The sequence below is a fragment of the Fukomys damarensis genome, unplaced genomic scaffold (genome assembly GCF_012274545.1).
Source record: "Fukomys damarensis isolate Sample0158 unplaced genomic scaffold, DMR_v1.0_HiC HiC_scaffold_32, whole genome shotgun sequence".
Taxonomy (NCBI): Eukaryota; Metazoa; Chordata; class Mammalia; order Rodentia; family Bathyergidae; genus Fukomys; species Fukomys damarensis.
In genome coordinates, this window is record NW_022900944.1 from 26,487,517 (window position 1) to 26,505,442 (window position 17,926).

The 17,926-nt window shown below is 33.2% G+C and overlaps 1 protein-coding gene across 6 annotated transcripts in view; it reads right to left on the reverse strand.

Annotated features, from left to right (window-relative positions):
• Positions 1 to 164: 164 nt before the first annotated feature.
• Cdh8 (cadherin 8) overlaps positions 165 to 17,926 on the reverse strand; it is a 340,737-nt gene continuing 322,975 nt past the window's right edge. For 3 of the 6 annotated variants that reach the window (XM_033757866.1, XM_033757864.1, XM_033757865.1), the window contains 2 exons: positions 8,157 to 8,408; positions 4,769 to 6,810 (listed from right to left, as the gene is read on the reverse strand). In XM_033757866.1, coding sequence (XP_033613757.1) covers positions 6,317 to 6,810; positions 8,157 to 8,408 — 746 coding nt within the window. In that variant the 3' untranslated portion in view covers positions 4,769 to 6,316. Of the gene's footprint in view, positions 509 to 4,768; positions 6,811 to 8,156; positions 8,409 to 17,926 lie in introns of those variants that run through there. The other 3 variants (XM_010612139.3, XM_033757867.1, XM_010612140.2) reach the window with 3 other exon arrangements.

Here is a 17,926-nt window from a genome sequence, read left to right on the forward strand (position 1 = left end):
ATATATATATATGGAACATATTTTTTTAAAAAAAGATTTTGTTAAGGATATTTTAAGTTTATTTTCAATATTGTTATTTATAGCTCTAACATTGAGCTTCGATCATTCATTCACATATTCAACAATCAAACTAGACAGATATGAAGTATCTTTCTAACTTTAGAGAGTGAATTAAAGAAAACCCAGGAAATCATTAAAGGAAAATTTAGTCAAGTGATAACATACATTAGAAAGGAGAAGTCATCCTAATCCATGATTCACAAATTGTTGTGTTTAATCTTAGACAACAGTTGTTAAAATCATGCTCATATTTACTGGGGAGGCATAGGATGGCCCTTTAACCTTTGCATATGCAGGGCAGGACTGAAGGTATTAAAATTTGCCTTTAGTAACCTCTCATTTCCTTTTGTAGTGCTGGCCTCTGTGTTCATTGGAGTCACTGTTTTCCATAGTCTTTTTCTTCAGGCAGCATCCTGTGATATTCCTCCTAGCAACCCTCTTCTGTAATCTGTGAATAATAATAGAGATATCTATTATCTATAAGTAGAGATATCTGTTAGAGGTAAGACTTGCATTTAAGGTGGGAATCAAATAGTGAGAGGATTCTTAAGTTGGAAAAGGAGTTCCCACGGGCACCAAGACCTCCAGAAAATTCTGGTTGAGATCTAGTGAAAGGTTCCATAAATAAAGAATGGAGAGCATACACACAAAAATAATTTCACAGTCCCAGAAATAATCCAGAAGACTGGAGTTCAACTCCTCTCATTCTCATTTATTCTGTAGATAGTTTAATCATGGAAAACTCCATAAAGATTATCTGAGTCACTTTCTGCTCAACAACCAACTTGCCATGATATCTGCAATATTAGAGTGTCCTATAAGCATCCCACTCCTGAATCGTCTGAGGGGTCAAACATGTTGTTAATCTTTATTTGTGATTATTTAAAAAAATTATTTACCACATTGTTTCCAGAAAAACTGGCTTCTTTTGCAATCGTTGTTCAGTTCCCATCCTTAAAAAAAAACCACTAAATTTTACAACTTTATCCCTGAAGCTTCCTTGAGTCGTGCCCATTGTAGTACTTTGCTTCTTCCTTGATGCTTCCATAGCACAATGGATAGCTCGATTTCCTTCTTTTCTAAGTTATATTAAAGGTGGGGAAAAAAACATGCTCTGCAAAGTGAGTTTGGGCCAAGTCAAAATAGGAAAAGAAATACACTCTACAGAATGAGGACAGGCCACCATGCAAGAGAAAAAGAACACAGTGGCCTAGTTCATTTTCCATTTCCTCTCCTTAGATGACTTACATTATAATTACAGATAAAATTCTTTAGCAAAATGTAAAGAGAATTTATTATCAGACAAACTAAAGCCTAAATATGGATTTAAGTGGTATTTAACCATAGGAGCAAATAATTTCTAAACAATTAGCTTAGTTATGATTAACTTCACTTTATAAAGGTGATAAGTTGGAAATGCCATTGCATTTAATGTTCTCACATCAGATACAAAGCTTAATTCTTGCACTGATAGAGTCTTAATAAACTTAGTTGACTAAATTCTTGTATCTTGGCCCATCAAGAAAAGGGATTTTTGGGCCAGGGATTTAGCTCAGTGGTTCCACCACCTGCCTTGCAAGTGCAAGGACCCAAATTTGATCCCCAGTACCAGAAAAAAAAAAAGAAAAGGGATTTTTAATTGCATATACCCTATGGTACTAGGACAGTGTCCAAAATACTAGGGCTAGAATACCTTAAATATTGAGTATATTACTTAATCCATAATTATTTGTTGACAATAAGTAAAATATATTAATGATAGACAATGTAAATATCATCCCCTATAACCATTATCAATAGAGCAATTACTAATGTCAAAAATATATATAATCAACAGGAGCCAACTGAGTAACATCACAAAGAAACTTTATGTAGCAAATAAAACTGTACTGGAGTTGAAGAAACATAAAAATATATGGGCAAGAATTTCCTACAAAATATATTCTACAATTATTTTCTCCACAGAAATACAATGATACAAAAACATCTAAACCAGTTTCATGCTGTGATGAATTTAATTCGATTCCCAGGAATTATGAGTGATTATTTTGTTCACAAATATAATTTTCACTTAAAACCCTTTACCCTTAGTCAAATTGCTTTCACATTCAAGGTTAGATTCAGCAAACAGAAAGTCACCATTCCAGGTTTTGGTGCTGTGTAAGGCTGTGAAATGAAATCTTATAAATTATCTCCAGTAACAATTATTTCTATGTGTGTGTAAACGTGTGTGCATACAAATGTATGAATGTGTATGTACACTCCTTTTAATGTTGATATTCATGTTTAAATTGTGCATTTATCCAGCTTTTAGAGCGATTCCCACTGTTACCTTATCTTTTTGACTGACAATGATGGGATTTCAGTCATGCCCAACCTTTCCGACAGTGCCAGTGATGGGATTTTTTGAAATCTTATTACTAGTTGCACTGCCTTGATCTCAGATGGAACTTTCAATCAAAAAGGCAATCAGAAGGTTATACATTCGTGAGATTCCCTGCAAAGCCAGTGATCGCATAATACAACTTGTTGGAAGGGACTACTTGCCTCCAGTCCTTATGTGGCTATAAAGAGTAATTGGCTACTTAGCTCTCAGCACCCGCTTTTCCTTCTGCAAAGTACAGCAGAGCCCATCACTCTGTTGAATCTCAGTGTGGAATCTGGCTGCTCCTGGGAGATTTCTAAGTTTCATGCAGAGACTTGTCTTACTTTAAGCATATGATTAAGCAACTCTCCCAAAGACACATTTGTCTATTTTCTAAGCATTCTAGATATACTGGTGATGCCAGTGAATTTAAGGGTTTGGTTTATTTCTTATTTATTTTAGATATACATGCACTTACTCATGCACTTTGCCAAAACATTTTTAAAGAAAATTTCATATCCTAGAATTCATAATTCTTTAAGGCCAGGGTAACACATGAGTTTAATTTATAGCATATGTTAATTTTCCTACTATAAATTATTTTTCAGCTTGCAATAACTGCACTCATCAAAATCATTGTAAGAAACAGCCTCTTCACACTCTATTTGTATATGGAAATGGAAGAGAGATTAAAATGCCTACTGACTAAAGAGGCACTGTATGAAAAAATAACCACACACATATATGTATATACATATGATAAAAATTAATATTGATGGGACAGAAAAAATACAAAGACATAGAAATAGTCACTTCAGTAAAGTTAAAAAAGTATATTAGTTAAACTGAGCATGGAATAAGTTCTAAAAAGTTTGAACCCCACTGATCTCATTTGTTTAGGGAAGTCCTTTTAATTCTCTTATCAAAGAAGATAAGCTTCAGTTAAATTTCATAGCATGCCCCTGTGTGTGTGTGTGTGTGTGTGTCTTCTGACATATTTTTAAATTTAGGCCACTCTAAAAGCATTGTTTATAGAATATATCAATAATATGAATACAGTATTACTCATTTTACCCAGGATTACAAAGCCTAAACTTGACTTTTATGCACAAAATGTTAGAACAGCTTCATGCTGTGATGAATTAAAAAAAAAGTCAATAAGGGATACATGTCTTTGTCTCTTTTCCCAGGCAAAATAATTTTGAAACAAGACATGGACAGGTGGTATAGAAGACATTATCTCCAACCACAAAAGCAAGTCATCTGCTGATTATCCTACCAATTACCAACGTTGGAGGATATAGATTTTATATTCCTGAAAAACAATAGAGCGATATTTGTGTTAGATATGATTGTGTGATCTCTGACACTAATCTGCCAAGTAAATAGAACTAGAACTAAGTCTGATGTGAAGGACATAAAAATGTTTGTCCTTGATTTAAAATTTGTAAGATAGCTGGAGTATTCCTAATGCTGATTACTATAACTACTATTAATCATTTATATGCACTAAGTACTTGCTTTTGTCGCTGTGCTGACATGGTATTTTAAAATCACTTCAGATCTTCATTTGACTTCAAAAAAGTGTTGATAGCTATTAAATTCATAGTATAATATTCAAATATTTGGTTTCTATCACACTGGAGGCAGCTGCCAGAAGTTTCTGGCTTCAGTTTCTAAACCAGAGCCGGGGATTTAGCTCAGTGTTATAGTATATGCCTCTCAATTGTGAGGTCCTGAGTTCGATACCTGGTATTAAAAGAATAAAACAAACAAACAAAATTAGTTTCTAAACCAAATTCATGCTTGTCATAGGCAGCCCCCAGCCAGTGAGTGAGGTGATTAGAGCCTATTTTTTCCAACATGGACTTATTCTAATGGACAGTCTTTCTCTGAGCATGGACAGATCTGCATTGCAATCTAATACTCTCTTGCCAAAACTAATTCTCTGATTTCTTTATTTTTTCCAAGCTTTAGATCTATAATCTTATTTGAAGGATTTTCCCTAGCCAATATGGCTACTTATTCTTTTTGTTTTTCTTCTAACACTGCATCAGCCTCTGCTTCCAGAAGTACCCAAATGACACGGCTGAAGGTTCTCCACCTTTTTTTTTACATAACTGCTGGTGTCTTGTGATTTGTTCATTAGCAAGCAGTTCATTTCTGTATTTTTTTATAATCAAGACTCTTACAAATCAAAGTAGGTCCTTGGGATGGCTTAGTTAAATATTTTAGAATTTTAGTTAGAGTTGATAATGCTGTTAAAAGGTCTTCATTTAGCTGGAAAAAATGATGACAACAAAAGTATTTATAAAAATATATTTCACAAAGTAGGAAACAATACAGGAGTTTCTCTGAATACAATACATGGAGTAAATAAACAATATTGCATTAAAGCAAAGTAGAAAATTAAAATAATCTTCATGTAATACTTGAGTTTTATCATACATTTTCTACTCCTAAATGGCAGGTTTGCATTACAAATTAAATATGCTCACATCTTCTAGTGCTGCTCTTTTTCTTTTCTGTAGTCTAAGACATTCTGTGCATCACCATGATTAGAGACAGAAGTGCTAAAAACATAAGCAGTAAAATTATGTACAAATCAGTTCCTGCTCTATAAGAGTGGGGACAATTTGAAGTAAGTTTCTTGGGCAGGGCTTTATATAGGTATCTAAAAGTCTAGACTTTAAATATTCACACTAATCAGTATACTTTCTGATGTTTGTGCTTGTAGTAAAAACATCAAATACTACGATTATGAACAAAATAGAAAAAGTCCAAAAGTTTCTCTGGGAAAATGCTGTTCCTGCCATCACCAGTCACAATAACACTTTCTACTCTACAGAGACTATTAGCTCTCCTTTTGATAATATTGCCTGCCATACTTATCTCATCAAAATGTACATGTATTAAACATTCATTGTGTATATATATATATTTATATAAAACAATCTAAAGGATTATTAATGGATATAATTTAGGTTTTTTTCCATATAGTCCCTTAATCTACAGATTATCAACTTAATAAATAAAGCATTAATGGACATCAATAAAATATTTACTTTGAGAATTAAACAAATAAATCCACGCACTAGCAATAAAACCTCTCTCTTATGTAGTCCACTGTGGGATTCAGTTTATCTTTGTGTCCTGGTGGAAGAAGATGAAGTGGATGGGATGAGGAATCCTGCTTCTAGAAACAAGTCTGTTTGGATGGGATTTCTCTCCTCCCACCACTGAGTTGGCAATGCCCACCCTGAAATGGATTACAAACGTGAATATTTTAAGGCTCAACACGATATTTAAAGATGCTATTCAGTCTCTAGTGAGTGGTGCCAACAGTTATGTACAATGTGTGGTCACCGTACCGTATAATCTAGGATGCCTCCCAAATCTCCAAAAAAGTCATAATGTACAGCAGACCAAGTATTGCTTTATCATTTGTGACGGGATCCTTATTGGTAAAAGGGAAAAAACCATTTGCATTCATAAAAATCCTTGCAGAAGACATAACAGCAGCAGATTCCTTGCAGGTCCATTTTTCTAAGAAAGCACCTTTTAATTTTGATTTTTTCCTCTTTTTAAACCATTTCTCTAAGCGTTTGGCTAGGATCCCAATCTTTGTCTGTGGCAGTCAGGTAAATATCAAATTTCAAAGACTTCTAGACACTCCACATACTTAATTCACACTCCACAAGATTTATAACCTCCTAACATATACTTTTTATTTTTATTATTTTTGGTTCAACATTAAAATGTGGTTGAGTTTATAGATGATTGGTGCTAAACTTGCCTCTAAAACAAATAGCCACATTGGTTGTATCTAAGGGGAGTGACCCTAGAATATTACAGAATACCCAGTTCCATTGACTTATTTATGATCCACTGTCAAGTTTCTTTGTCACTTTCACCAACAGAGTAGAGTTCGCCCAGTCTCTTAAAGCGGGGACCCCAGTCACTGAGGTAGTCAAAATTCTGGTCTGAGTCTGATGTGGTGGACTCCAAGGAGCTGAGCGAGCCCGCCACAGACCCTCGGCCTTCATAGCCGTAAATTTGAATGGAGTCATATGGTGGGGCCGTGGGGTCATTATCTGCCTCATGCAGCCTTACATTTATAAATTCATCGACATCAACACCATTTGGAACTGGTGCAAGCCCTTGCCTTGGCATAAACTGCAAATCTGGTTTAATATCCTTACGGGGTAAAAATCCATTAATTCCATCTGGGTTTTGTAAAGTTGCTATGTCAAAAGCCTCTGTGTCCTCCTCCCCTCCTCCTTCGTCATCATAGCGAATGATGTTTTCTCGAACATCTTCATCATCTTTGATAATTAGTGGTTCATTTTTGTGCCTCCTCAGAGTTACAAACAGCACCACAATGACTGCAGGAAAAAGTGACAATTAGCCAAAGGAATATATCATTTTATAAGCAGTGTATCATACAGACTAAGAGAAGAATTTTAAGAAATTTATGATCATACAACTTGAAAACCCCTTATTAGGGAATTAGACTAAACCCCTTTATGAAGGATGAATACTGCATTTTTTGATAAACATTATTTCAAGTTACTTCTGCTTATTAAATGATGATGGACCGAGGTTAAACGGACAAGTTTGCATAAGGCAGTGATGAAGGCTATATTTCATACTTGTATCAACTCCAGGGTGAGTGGTATGAAATGAAAAATAGCAGGAGTAGCAGGACTAATTTGCTGTGTACCTTGGGAAATCATTCCATATCCTTTGCTTCTGTGTTTATTATGTACTAAAAGAAGTAAACTAGATTCTGTCTAGTGTATTTTGTGTTTTACAATTCTTCCAGTCTTTCTCCAATTATTATTAATTTTTTGCACAGAAATAAATGGCAAAATGGTATGGGAATCTTTTCTTGGATATTGGCTGGAACTCCTCTACCTGAAAAGGTAGCCCTAACAATGTGTGTGTGGGGGAGTGCATACCTACCTAAGCAGATCAAATAAACCAAACTTGGAATAAAATGTTAGGAAAGTAATACTGAATACAGGGCACTGGGTGAGCAAGACAGATGGAAGTGGAAAGACAGCAAGTGACACCATTACTAAGGTGTTTGTTTTATTGTTCAAGAACAAGATAAGATAAAAACTTTCTGTTATATTTTTCTACCATCTAATCTCACTTTTATAATTAGAATTTTAATGGAAGAATTATAGAAGCTTCCCCTTAATTTTCAATCTTTCTTTCAATTTGATGATAACACTAATTAAAACAACATCGGAATATGAAGTTATTTTGAGAGAAACATAATTTTTGTCAGCCTGTGTGTTTTGCTTTTATTTCACCAAACTTTGGAATCTGATAGATTCACGAAGTCATACTACAGAATGTTTAGAAACAGCAGTAATATGAGCACATGAAAGTTTTCTATTTCAGTAAGAAGGTGGTCAGAAGAATATTTAGAGATCTTTTTATACAATACATGCTTTTGTAAGCACAGAAAAACCCATCACCATTCCCACCAGTATTATGCTTTTTAATGTTTTGCACATGGTGATAGGAAGGGGAAAAAAAACTAAAAAAATCCTCTCTCTCTTTACTTTCTCTTATTGACTTCAGAGTGTGAGGAAAAAGGAGAGTTCTTCTCCCCTAAAAGAATGCTGATGCCTGGCCAGGTTGGCGTGTGCTCTCCTTACTTACAGTCATTTATAAACCAGATAAAAAGCTGACATCAGAAAATGAAAGAAATACGTACCTAGCAACAAAATGATGCATGCTAATATGGCAATTAAGGCTCCCATGCTAAGTCCAATGGGAAGCACATAAGCTTCAACATTACAAGACTGGACAACACCATCATTGCTGCAGCCACAGACCCGGATGGTCAGAGTGCTGGTACTGCTAAGTGGAGGATTGCCACTATCACTGATTATGATTGGTAAAAGATAGACTTCTTGCTTCTGGCGGTTGAATCCATTATGCTTTGCCAAAATGCTGAGAGAATTATCTGGAAAAAGTGAAAATTACAATCAGGTGAATCATTTTAAAATGGCTGCCTAAATAATATTTGTTTTCCTAGTTCATGAATCCTCTGCAAATCTTAAGAAAATCCCAACTCCCGCGGACTATGCAGGTTCACTCCAATTCCCTCTGTCCCATTTTTCCAGGTACCACGAACCAAAACATTCACTCCATGACAGGGTGAATGAATGGAACCTCATTCCAGACTAATAGAGTTTTAGCATCACCTTATAAATACAGAGCATTATTTTATGAAACAATCTATGAAGGTACTTTCAAAAAAATGCACATGAGCCCATGTCTCCATAAATCCATAAGTAGATTATGTTTTCTTTCATTTAGAATAATAAGACATTCAGCATGGTTGACTGGATAGAATTTCACCGTTTTTCAAAGATTTGTTTCAGAAACTCTTTATTGAAATATAGACTGTATGCTAATATGGTACTCAAACAGATGCATACTGTGGACTCCCACAGGAAACTAAAAAGTGAATAATGCCCTAGAAATGGATACTAAGATTTCACAAAAGCCCGATTTATTGCCAAATAGAGGAGATACACCACATATATTAGACTTTTGTAAACAAATTTGTGTACAATGTTTACATGTAAGAAAAAGTGACAAAAAGGTTTTCATTTTGCATGTCAGTTATACGGCACTATATATTAGTTATTTGGACAATAAGTGAGGACATTTAAGCAGTGCTTAAGGAAAAACTGCCGTTTGAAGTAGAACTAGTTAGTAAGATGTTCCATGTTAGCCCTATATTTTTAAAAATTTCACCCCCAAGAGGAACTTTTGTTGTTATTCATCCCATGATATGAACTATATTCAGACTATATATATAGATAGATAGATAGATAGATAGATAGACATAGATATAGATATGTGTGTGTTTTTTAAGCTATTTTCTCATTTTGAATAATAAAAAACATATACACTTAAAAGAAAAACTGATTATCTCACCCTGGTATTTTAGTCAGAAGCAAATAAAAAGAAATCAGTTATTGTGTATGCTCTTATTTGCTTAAATTTTTAAATTGTTATTTCAGTTTTTTGTTTTTTTCAAAGAATGACAATTCCCAGGCCTTAGAAGTTTGGGCTGCTTCATTTTTACATATTTTACATTTTTTGCTATTAAAACAATGACTTTGAACCATTTCTGTTATTTATTGTCATCACTGCCCTAATGGCTCACAAATATATATTTAATTCAAATGTGAAGTCTTACCACATTAGGAGTTCCCAAAAATCTGACAAGGATTCGCAAAACTAGATGTATCATTATGTCTCTTTCTTTTGTTTAAGATATAAAAGTGCCTATAATCTCATACTAGTCAAACAGAAAAAAATTGTCTTGAGGTAACAGTCTTTTTTCAAATTTCTTCTAGGTGTGCCTCATTATATACTAATTTGCAGAGTAAAAATAGAATTCTGATGGAGTTAAACAATGCTTTATTGAATTACCCAGTAATCTGTATTTCCCCAACCTAGAAGGTAATATCAGTAAGCTAAAAGCAAGGGATTGTTATCTCAAAAGTGATATAAAATATATAGTCATGCTATATTTTCAAAAAAGTGTATGACAAGTTTGAGTACAGTGAATTAATGCATGAAACATTTGTGGTTGATTTCATATTCCATAGTTTAAAAGAGATGATAGGAATAGTTCTTCAAGAAGCAATTAATAAAATAACAATGGGGCTCTTGTCTTTCTGTGGTTGACATTATTTACAGGAAAAAGTACCATTGTATATTCTCTTTGTAGTCTATCATGATAATTTAAGAGCTGCAGCAGGAATGTCGCTTGTTGTAGAACAAAGCCATCCCCTTTTTATTTGAAAAGTGTTGGTAATTCCAATATTAAAGTTATAGTGACTTTCTTTTACTAACTTTGAAATTTGCATGTTTTTCCCTTTCTACATACTGGGGACTATTGAATAGATAAGAATTCTACTAGTCATTTTCATTAAATTTTACCTGTCAGCTTTAGGCAACAATTCCCTATTTGCCCACATATTTTTTACCATTTTGTATTTTTATATGTTTCTATAGATTATAAATTTATTGAGTTTTTGAGTAGGCCAAATAAAATTATCATTATTATACATATAAAAACCATATAAAATAACAGTTCACACTGTTCAATTTAATGTTTTTGAAATACATATTTTAATTTTACATATTGCAGATAACCTTACTGGACCTTCTACTTAAAATCTGTGTTGCTTTTTCATTTCTTCAAAATTTGAATTTTAATATGGTGAATTTTATCAGCCTCTTTTATAGACTCTTATAGCTCTATTTTTAAAAACTCCTGATTCGGTAAAATTATTTTTCATAATACTACCTCTGGTATAGATGATTGCATGGAATTTGTTTTTTCTATGATAATAGTTGACTTTCTTAGGGTTAATTATAGAACAATATCATTTATCAGTTCCAAAATGTTTATTTCACAACAAATTTTTCTGCATTTTTACTCTTTTAACAGATGTCCACCTTTCCAATAGGCTGTTTTCCTAACTCTGAATTAATACCACCCTATTTATATATGAATATTTCATAATGTCTTTAAATTTAGCTAAAAGAAACGGTACAATTATTTTAAAATATCAACCAATTTTAACAGCATTGAAAGCCTTATACTCATTAGTTTTAGATACCATTGTTTATTTTATTTAGCATATATCCATAAACTTCGTATTTTAGCATCAAGAATTTTTTTACATTTTAATGAGTTTATTGTTGATATTTCATATACTTTTCTCTCTCTCTCTCTCTCTCTCTTTTTTTTTTTTTTTTTTTTTTTTTTTTTTTTTTTTTTTTTTTTTTTTTTTTTTTTTTTTTTTTTTTTTTTTTTTTTTTTTTTTTTTTTTGTTAAGGGAATTGAATTCAGGTCCTTAGGCTTGCAAAGCAGCTGGCAGAATCACTGAGCTAAATCCCCGGCCCTGCATATACATTTTTCTATAGTTAACTTTTCTAAAATTAGTTACACAAGGAATAATTTTATTTTTGATGCATTTTTTTCTCATTATAAGATGTAATTGTTTTATACATTGTTTTAAATTCCAGTAATCTTCAGAAATGTTTTTTTCTATAAAAATATATTTCATTACAGAGTTCCACTTAAGTATGAGGAGCTCCACAGACTTGCTTCTCAGTGTAAATGCAAATTATATACAGAAATACATTTTATGTCTCAATAAATGGTTCTGGAAGACAACCACAAATAAAGATACATTTATTAGAAAAATAGACACATCATAGTAAAAACATAGAAAGTCAAAGTCAAAGACAACATGTGGATAGCAAGAAAAATTTCAGTTAACACTTTCCACAGAACCCTAATATGATGAACAATTGAATTTTCATAAAAATAACAGGGGTCAGAAATAAGTGAGATAGCGTGTTAAAGTGTTCAAAACAAACAAATACAAAAAAAAACTGTCAACCAAGAATTATATTTGCAGTGCTATCTTTAAAATATGCCATGCATTAAAGACATTCCCAGATAACACAAAAAATGGTTTCATCATCTGCTTCTACTAAAGGATATTCTATTCAGACTGAAAGTAAGTAAATATCCCCAGATTGTAAGTCAAACATACGTTTAAAACTAAGAGCATCAGTAAAAATAATCATGTAGTTCAAAGGCAATATGCACACATAGTTTTTCTTCTTTTTATCTTTGCTGCTTTAAAAGCAATTATATAAAATATATAAATGTATTATTGAATATACCAAATCTATATACTAAAAAGAAGTAGAAGAATCCTGCAATATCTCATTCTGAAAATGTATAAAACAACTAGGCAGAAATCAGCAAGAAGAAGGAATTTTTAAACAATCATATGAGCCAATAAAACCTAACAAATATCTCTACAACTTTCTACCCAGAAATAGAGGAATAAACATTATTTCAAGTGTATGTGGGGCATTCTTTCATTTAGACCATGTTAAAAAATGTCTAATAATAAAAATAATGGAATATGTTCTCCAACCACTTTATAATGAAACTGAAAATCAATAACAGAAATTGTGAAACTCAAAAAAGTAGAAATTAAATAATGCAGTCTTGATAATGAATGTTTCAAAAAAAGTAAAATGAATGTTACAAAATGTTATGAGACAAATGTAAATGAAGATACAACAAACCAAAAAAAAAAAAAAGCGATGTTCAACTAAAGCAATGCTTACAGTGAAATGTTTAGCTTGAGATGTCTATACTGAGGCCGTAAAAAGTCCTCAAAATAATAATCTAATTTTCCACCAAATGACATTGAAGTAAACCTAATGTAATCAAAACAAGGGAAATATAAGGATTAGATAGAAAAATGGAAATATAGACTAGAAAAGAAATCTGATCATGTTTGAGGTACTTCTGTGCAGTTAGGTATTATCTATAAATACTTTATTGATTTCAAAGCATTGATACCTCAAGTTATTTTCTCTTACCTTACTATACTCATTGCATTTTCTTATACAATTTTGAGTATCAAAAATTGATGTACAGTAATTTATAATAGACCCTGTATATTTTTTGTGATCTTTTGTTAAAAAGGAATATAAGTTGACTTTCAGAATTTAATAAAGTGCTTGATAGAGCTAATTTAAAGGTAAAGTTATTTTAAAATTATTTTTGTTTTTTATACCCATTTTCTTCTCTTTTATTTTGTTTCTTTTTTGCAATACTATAAAGGGAAATTGTATTCAAATAAGTAACTCTTCACTATTTCTAAACTTGGTTTCTATTATTGTGCATTATTTAAAACCTTTCATTCATATCTTGATGCATTTCTCTTTTACATCATCTTGCTATTGCTGCGTCTTAGTCTTTTCTTCCTGTTTCTTGCATTTATAACATTAATCTTATCTGTTCAGTATAACAAACAGAAACACATATCCTCATAAAGATTTTGAGAAAACACCAAGAGCTTTTGCAAAAGTAGAAAAGTGAGGAAACAATCACTGATACCCATGGACACATATACAATACCTCATTTAAGAAAAGTAAATTTCTTGAAGCTGAGTGTACAAAGTATTCCAAAAGACAGATACATATTTTGACAGGAAATGGTTGGATTAAAGACTACTGGAATTTTTCTAGGATGGACTAACAGCCAGCCAAAGATCATAATGAGGATATAAGTCCACCCATATTACTGGAATACTTCAAGCAACAATACTCCTAATGCAATTGCAGAATTCCTTTCCCTTTGGCTGAGAAATACAAGGCAAATAAGAGGTAAAGACAAGACAATATAAACAAGATATTTTCAAGAATATAGGCTTGCTTCCTTTCAGGTAGCACAGGGCATTTATGCATTATGTATCAAAATTTTATTTTATAATTTGACAATGATGATAAATTGTCTTAGTTAACTTCTAATCACTCGGCAAAAATACCTAACACCCACAATTTAAAAGAGGAAATGTTTATTTTGACTCATAGCTTCAAAAGTTTCAGCCCATTCTTCCCAGGCACAAATGCCAAGATGGCAAGGCGAAAGCGATTGCCCCGGGGGAAAGTCGCTCCTCCAGGAGTTCAGGAAGCAAAATGTGAAGGGAGAAGGTGAAGAGGTCCCCTCTTCCAGGTCCACCCCCAGGGATCTTCCTCTTCTCACCAGGCCCCTCCTCCCAGCCGCAGTTTCCCTCTGAACTCCCTGGTGGATGAATCCTCTGAACAGCACAGAGTCACATGATCCAACCACCCTCCAAAAGCCTTGCCTGGGAGCACATGAGAATTTGGAGAAACTTTCTCCACCCAAGAATGAATACACATAGTTTTTGTAACTTTCCTTCTTCAAACACTTTGTTAGAATGTTACAGAAAGTCATAAAATAAAATCAAAGTCAGGCATCTTAACATTCATTTCTTAAAATCATTATGCAATGTCCTTTTGAATTTATAAAGACAAGTAAATGATACCGGATAAGATGTTTGTGCTATCTTACTAAAATACAAGATATTGAAGGAGAACAACCTTGTTTACTCTTTCCAATCTCCACAGGATGTGGATGGAGTAGAGATTATAACGTCATGGGTCCCATTGTTTAACCCACTTTTATTTAGTGTGGCTTTTAGTCTCAAGAGCTAAACATCTAATTGAAGAATTAGACAGAAATAGTTAAAAATTATTAGGAAATGAAACATCAATGAATACATATCTATCTACCCACTTACATATCCATCTAATATTACAAGAATTTTGATTACTGAATAAAAACAAAAGCTCAATAGGCTGTACACAGAGAATGTAGTGTTAGTAGAAAAGAAATCCAATTTAGTATCTCTTATCAAATAGCTATTTCGGATAGAGATGTGCAATATATACTTAAAATCTATATTGCTATGTGAAGACATATATACACACAATACATGTATATCTGTTTATTACACATATATTGAAAGGAAGGAAGGAAGAAATCAAGAAACCAAGGAAGAAAGAAAGAAAAAGAGAAAGAAAGAGAGGGAAAAAGAAAGAAAGAAAAGAAAGAAGGAAAGAAAGAAAGAAAGAAAGAAAGAAAGAAAGAAAGAAAGAAAGAAAGAAAGAAAGAAAGAAAGAAAGAAAGAAAAAGAAAGATTAAAAAGTAGAGAAAGAAAAAGAAAGAAAGAAAGAAAAAGAAAGATTAAAAAGTAAGAATCTTTTGGAATGATGTCCATATTTCTACTGCATTTTATGGATATGTTTTTACCCATGTCACCTGTATTATCTACTCAGTGCCTGCCCAGCCTCCAGCTTCCTGTGCTATCACTGTCCTTTTACTAGATGTTTCAGATCTCCAGGGTCTTTTCTTTTCTTTTTTGTACCAGGGATTGAATTTAGGACCTTGTGTTTACAAGGCAGGTAGTGCCCAGGGTCTTTTCTGAGTAAAACATCTTCCCTTCACAGGGCTTTCGTATTTGCTTTTTCTTCTGTGTGGTACTTTCTTTACCACATCTGTATTGTAATTCTAAAGAATTACTTAAATTTCACTTCTTTGTGGGTAATATTTCCTACAAGTTGTCCTTAATCTCCCTGGATAAATTAGTTGCATCATCTTAAAAAATGGTTATGCATTTGTCAAAGCATTATTACAAAGAAGTGATAAGAAACACAATGGAGATTCAGAAGTAAACTAGAAAACTTGCAAATAAAAAATAAGCAACTTAAGATAAATAATGAATATTTGGCAAATCTTTGTAGAATAACAAAATGATTAAGTAATCATAAGCTATATTTTGCCCAGCTCATTTTCATTTCTCTTCAATTCACTTGATATAAGAGGTTATATGTGGTTCCAATAAATCCGAGTTCAATTTCAGACTATTGAAACACAGACAGAGCCTAGACTTGTATATGGAAATTTAAGAGACATATTGACAATTTCTGAGCCTCTCTCCAAGCGTGCCTCATATCATAAAATGTCAGCAATAAACTGAGGATGCTTAGGTGCAAATAAAGAAGGCTCAGAGAAGAAGAAACTTTTCCAAAAATATTGGAAATACCATCATGTAAAAGAGTTGCAGGCCAGAATTCTCTTATTTGCTGAAATTAGATATTTTACTCCCACATTCAGAAAGGGGTCTGTTGCTTTTTTTGTAAGAATTTCCATGATTTATGTCTAGTATTCTGAGTAAATACTTTGAAGTTAACAATGCATCATGTATTAACTACTGTTATTCTCTCATTATTTTACTATTTAATTTTGTTTTATTCATAAAACACAAGGAAAATATTAACACTAGTAACAAAAAAAGAAAGGGGCACAAGTTATAAATGAGTATCCCCTGTTTTAGTTAAGGGAACTGTTTTACTGTGATTATTGGTGGTCACTGACTTACTTAGAGCTGGAAGTCAGTGGAATTTTCACATAACATTACTATCTGTATACTTTGTTTCCCCTTTAGTAAATCACATTGCATTTCTTGTGGACTCTCCAAAGTCTGTCTCCCCCAAACGCCTGGGTTAAGTCTATAATTTCCACTGTAACTGTATTTGGAGATGGGGGCAACTAAAGACTTAATAAGGTTCACTGAGATCAAAAGGGTGAAGGCGCTGATCCCATAGGATTAGTTTTCTTACAAGAATAGGCAATAAATAACTAGCCTTTTCTCTTCCTTTCTTTCTGTGGGCACTCGAAGAAGTGATGCTATGAGCCCTGGATAAGACAGCAGCTGCCTACGAGCCAAATGAAGAGGTCTTATATTGAAATCTTGACATTAGACATCTACCCTGTAAAAACCAAAATCTGTTTTCAAATACCCTACTCTGGAATAATGTGTCATAGTAGCGCAAGCAGACTATGACAGTATCGAGTCACTGCTTGATCCTATTAAAATATCTAAGCTCCTGTTTTGAAAGATAGACTGTGCTTAACTGGATAACTTCAATTTTATTTGTATAATTTATCCCACAGCCTTAACCTGTCTCCTTCCTTCCTGCCTCCCTTTTCCTTCCAGTTATGCACCTTCTATTTTCAATCAAACAAGAATGCACACTTTTATTACTACTATATTTAAATATTCCATGTTCTTTCCAAATTGTCTATATCTTTCAGTAAAAGAGAGCAGATACATCTTAAACTACCTTAGTCATTGCTGTATTTTGCCGTTTGTTGCTCTGATAAAAAATAATGATTTTGGCTAGTTCCTATGCTTTTGAAATCATGAAAGACATGCCACCTTTTCAATGAGGACAAAATTTGAGTCATAATTATGACAACTATCTGTATGCTTCCCTGCTGACCAAACTGGGTCTCTACCTCTCCCTGATACAAACTCCACAACGACCTGTAGGGGTCTCTTGGGAAGGAATGACACAGCCCCTCCACACACACTCATGAAGTGCCAACTCGGAGAGCAGGAGGAAGGCGTGGCAAGCATTTAGGGGAAGGACTTGAGCCTTTGAGCTTTCGGCTTGGGCCCCCCACCGCCCTCTTCTCTGGGAAGGAAATGGAAAGAAAAAGCTAAAAGGCAGGGGTTTTACAAGTGGAGCTTTGGATTGGCTGGTCAGCTGACGCAATCAGATCATGCTTATTTCAACTAACTTTGAGACTGGCAAGAACGAGCTTTTGAGCCATAGTTCTTCGCTAATTACAAATGCTGACAGTTTCTTTATAGAAAGACACTTCTCTTTAAAATCAAACATTCTGAACATTGTAGTTAAGCGTCAGCAGATTGGGAAAACCTCACTGGGGAAGTGAAAATATGAAGTTGCTCTTTTTTATCTGTTGTGCCTTTCAAACTGCAGAGATTTTTTTTTTTTTCAAGTGGGGGTTTACCACGACTTGAATAAAGATTGAGAGGAATATGAAATCACTTGTGTCATAATTTTTTTTGTTTCATTTTGTATTTTATGTATTTTTCCACTCCTGAATGTATGCTTAGTGTAGTTTATATATTTGGGCCATTAAAACATTTTGATATACTATAACCTAAGGTGATGGCACCTGTTCAGCCACATGTAATTTTTGTTCTACATCTACATTCTTTTTTTTTTTTTTTTTTTTTTTTTGT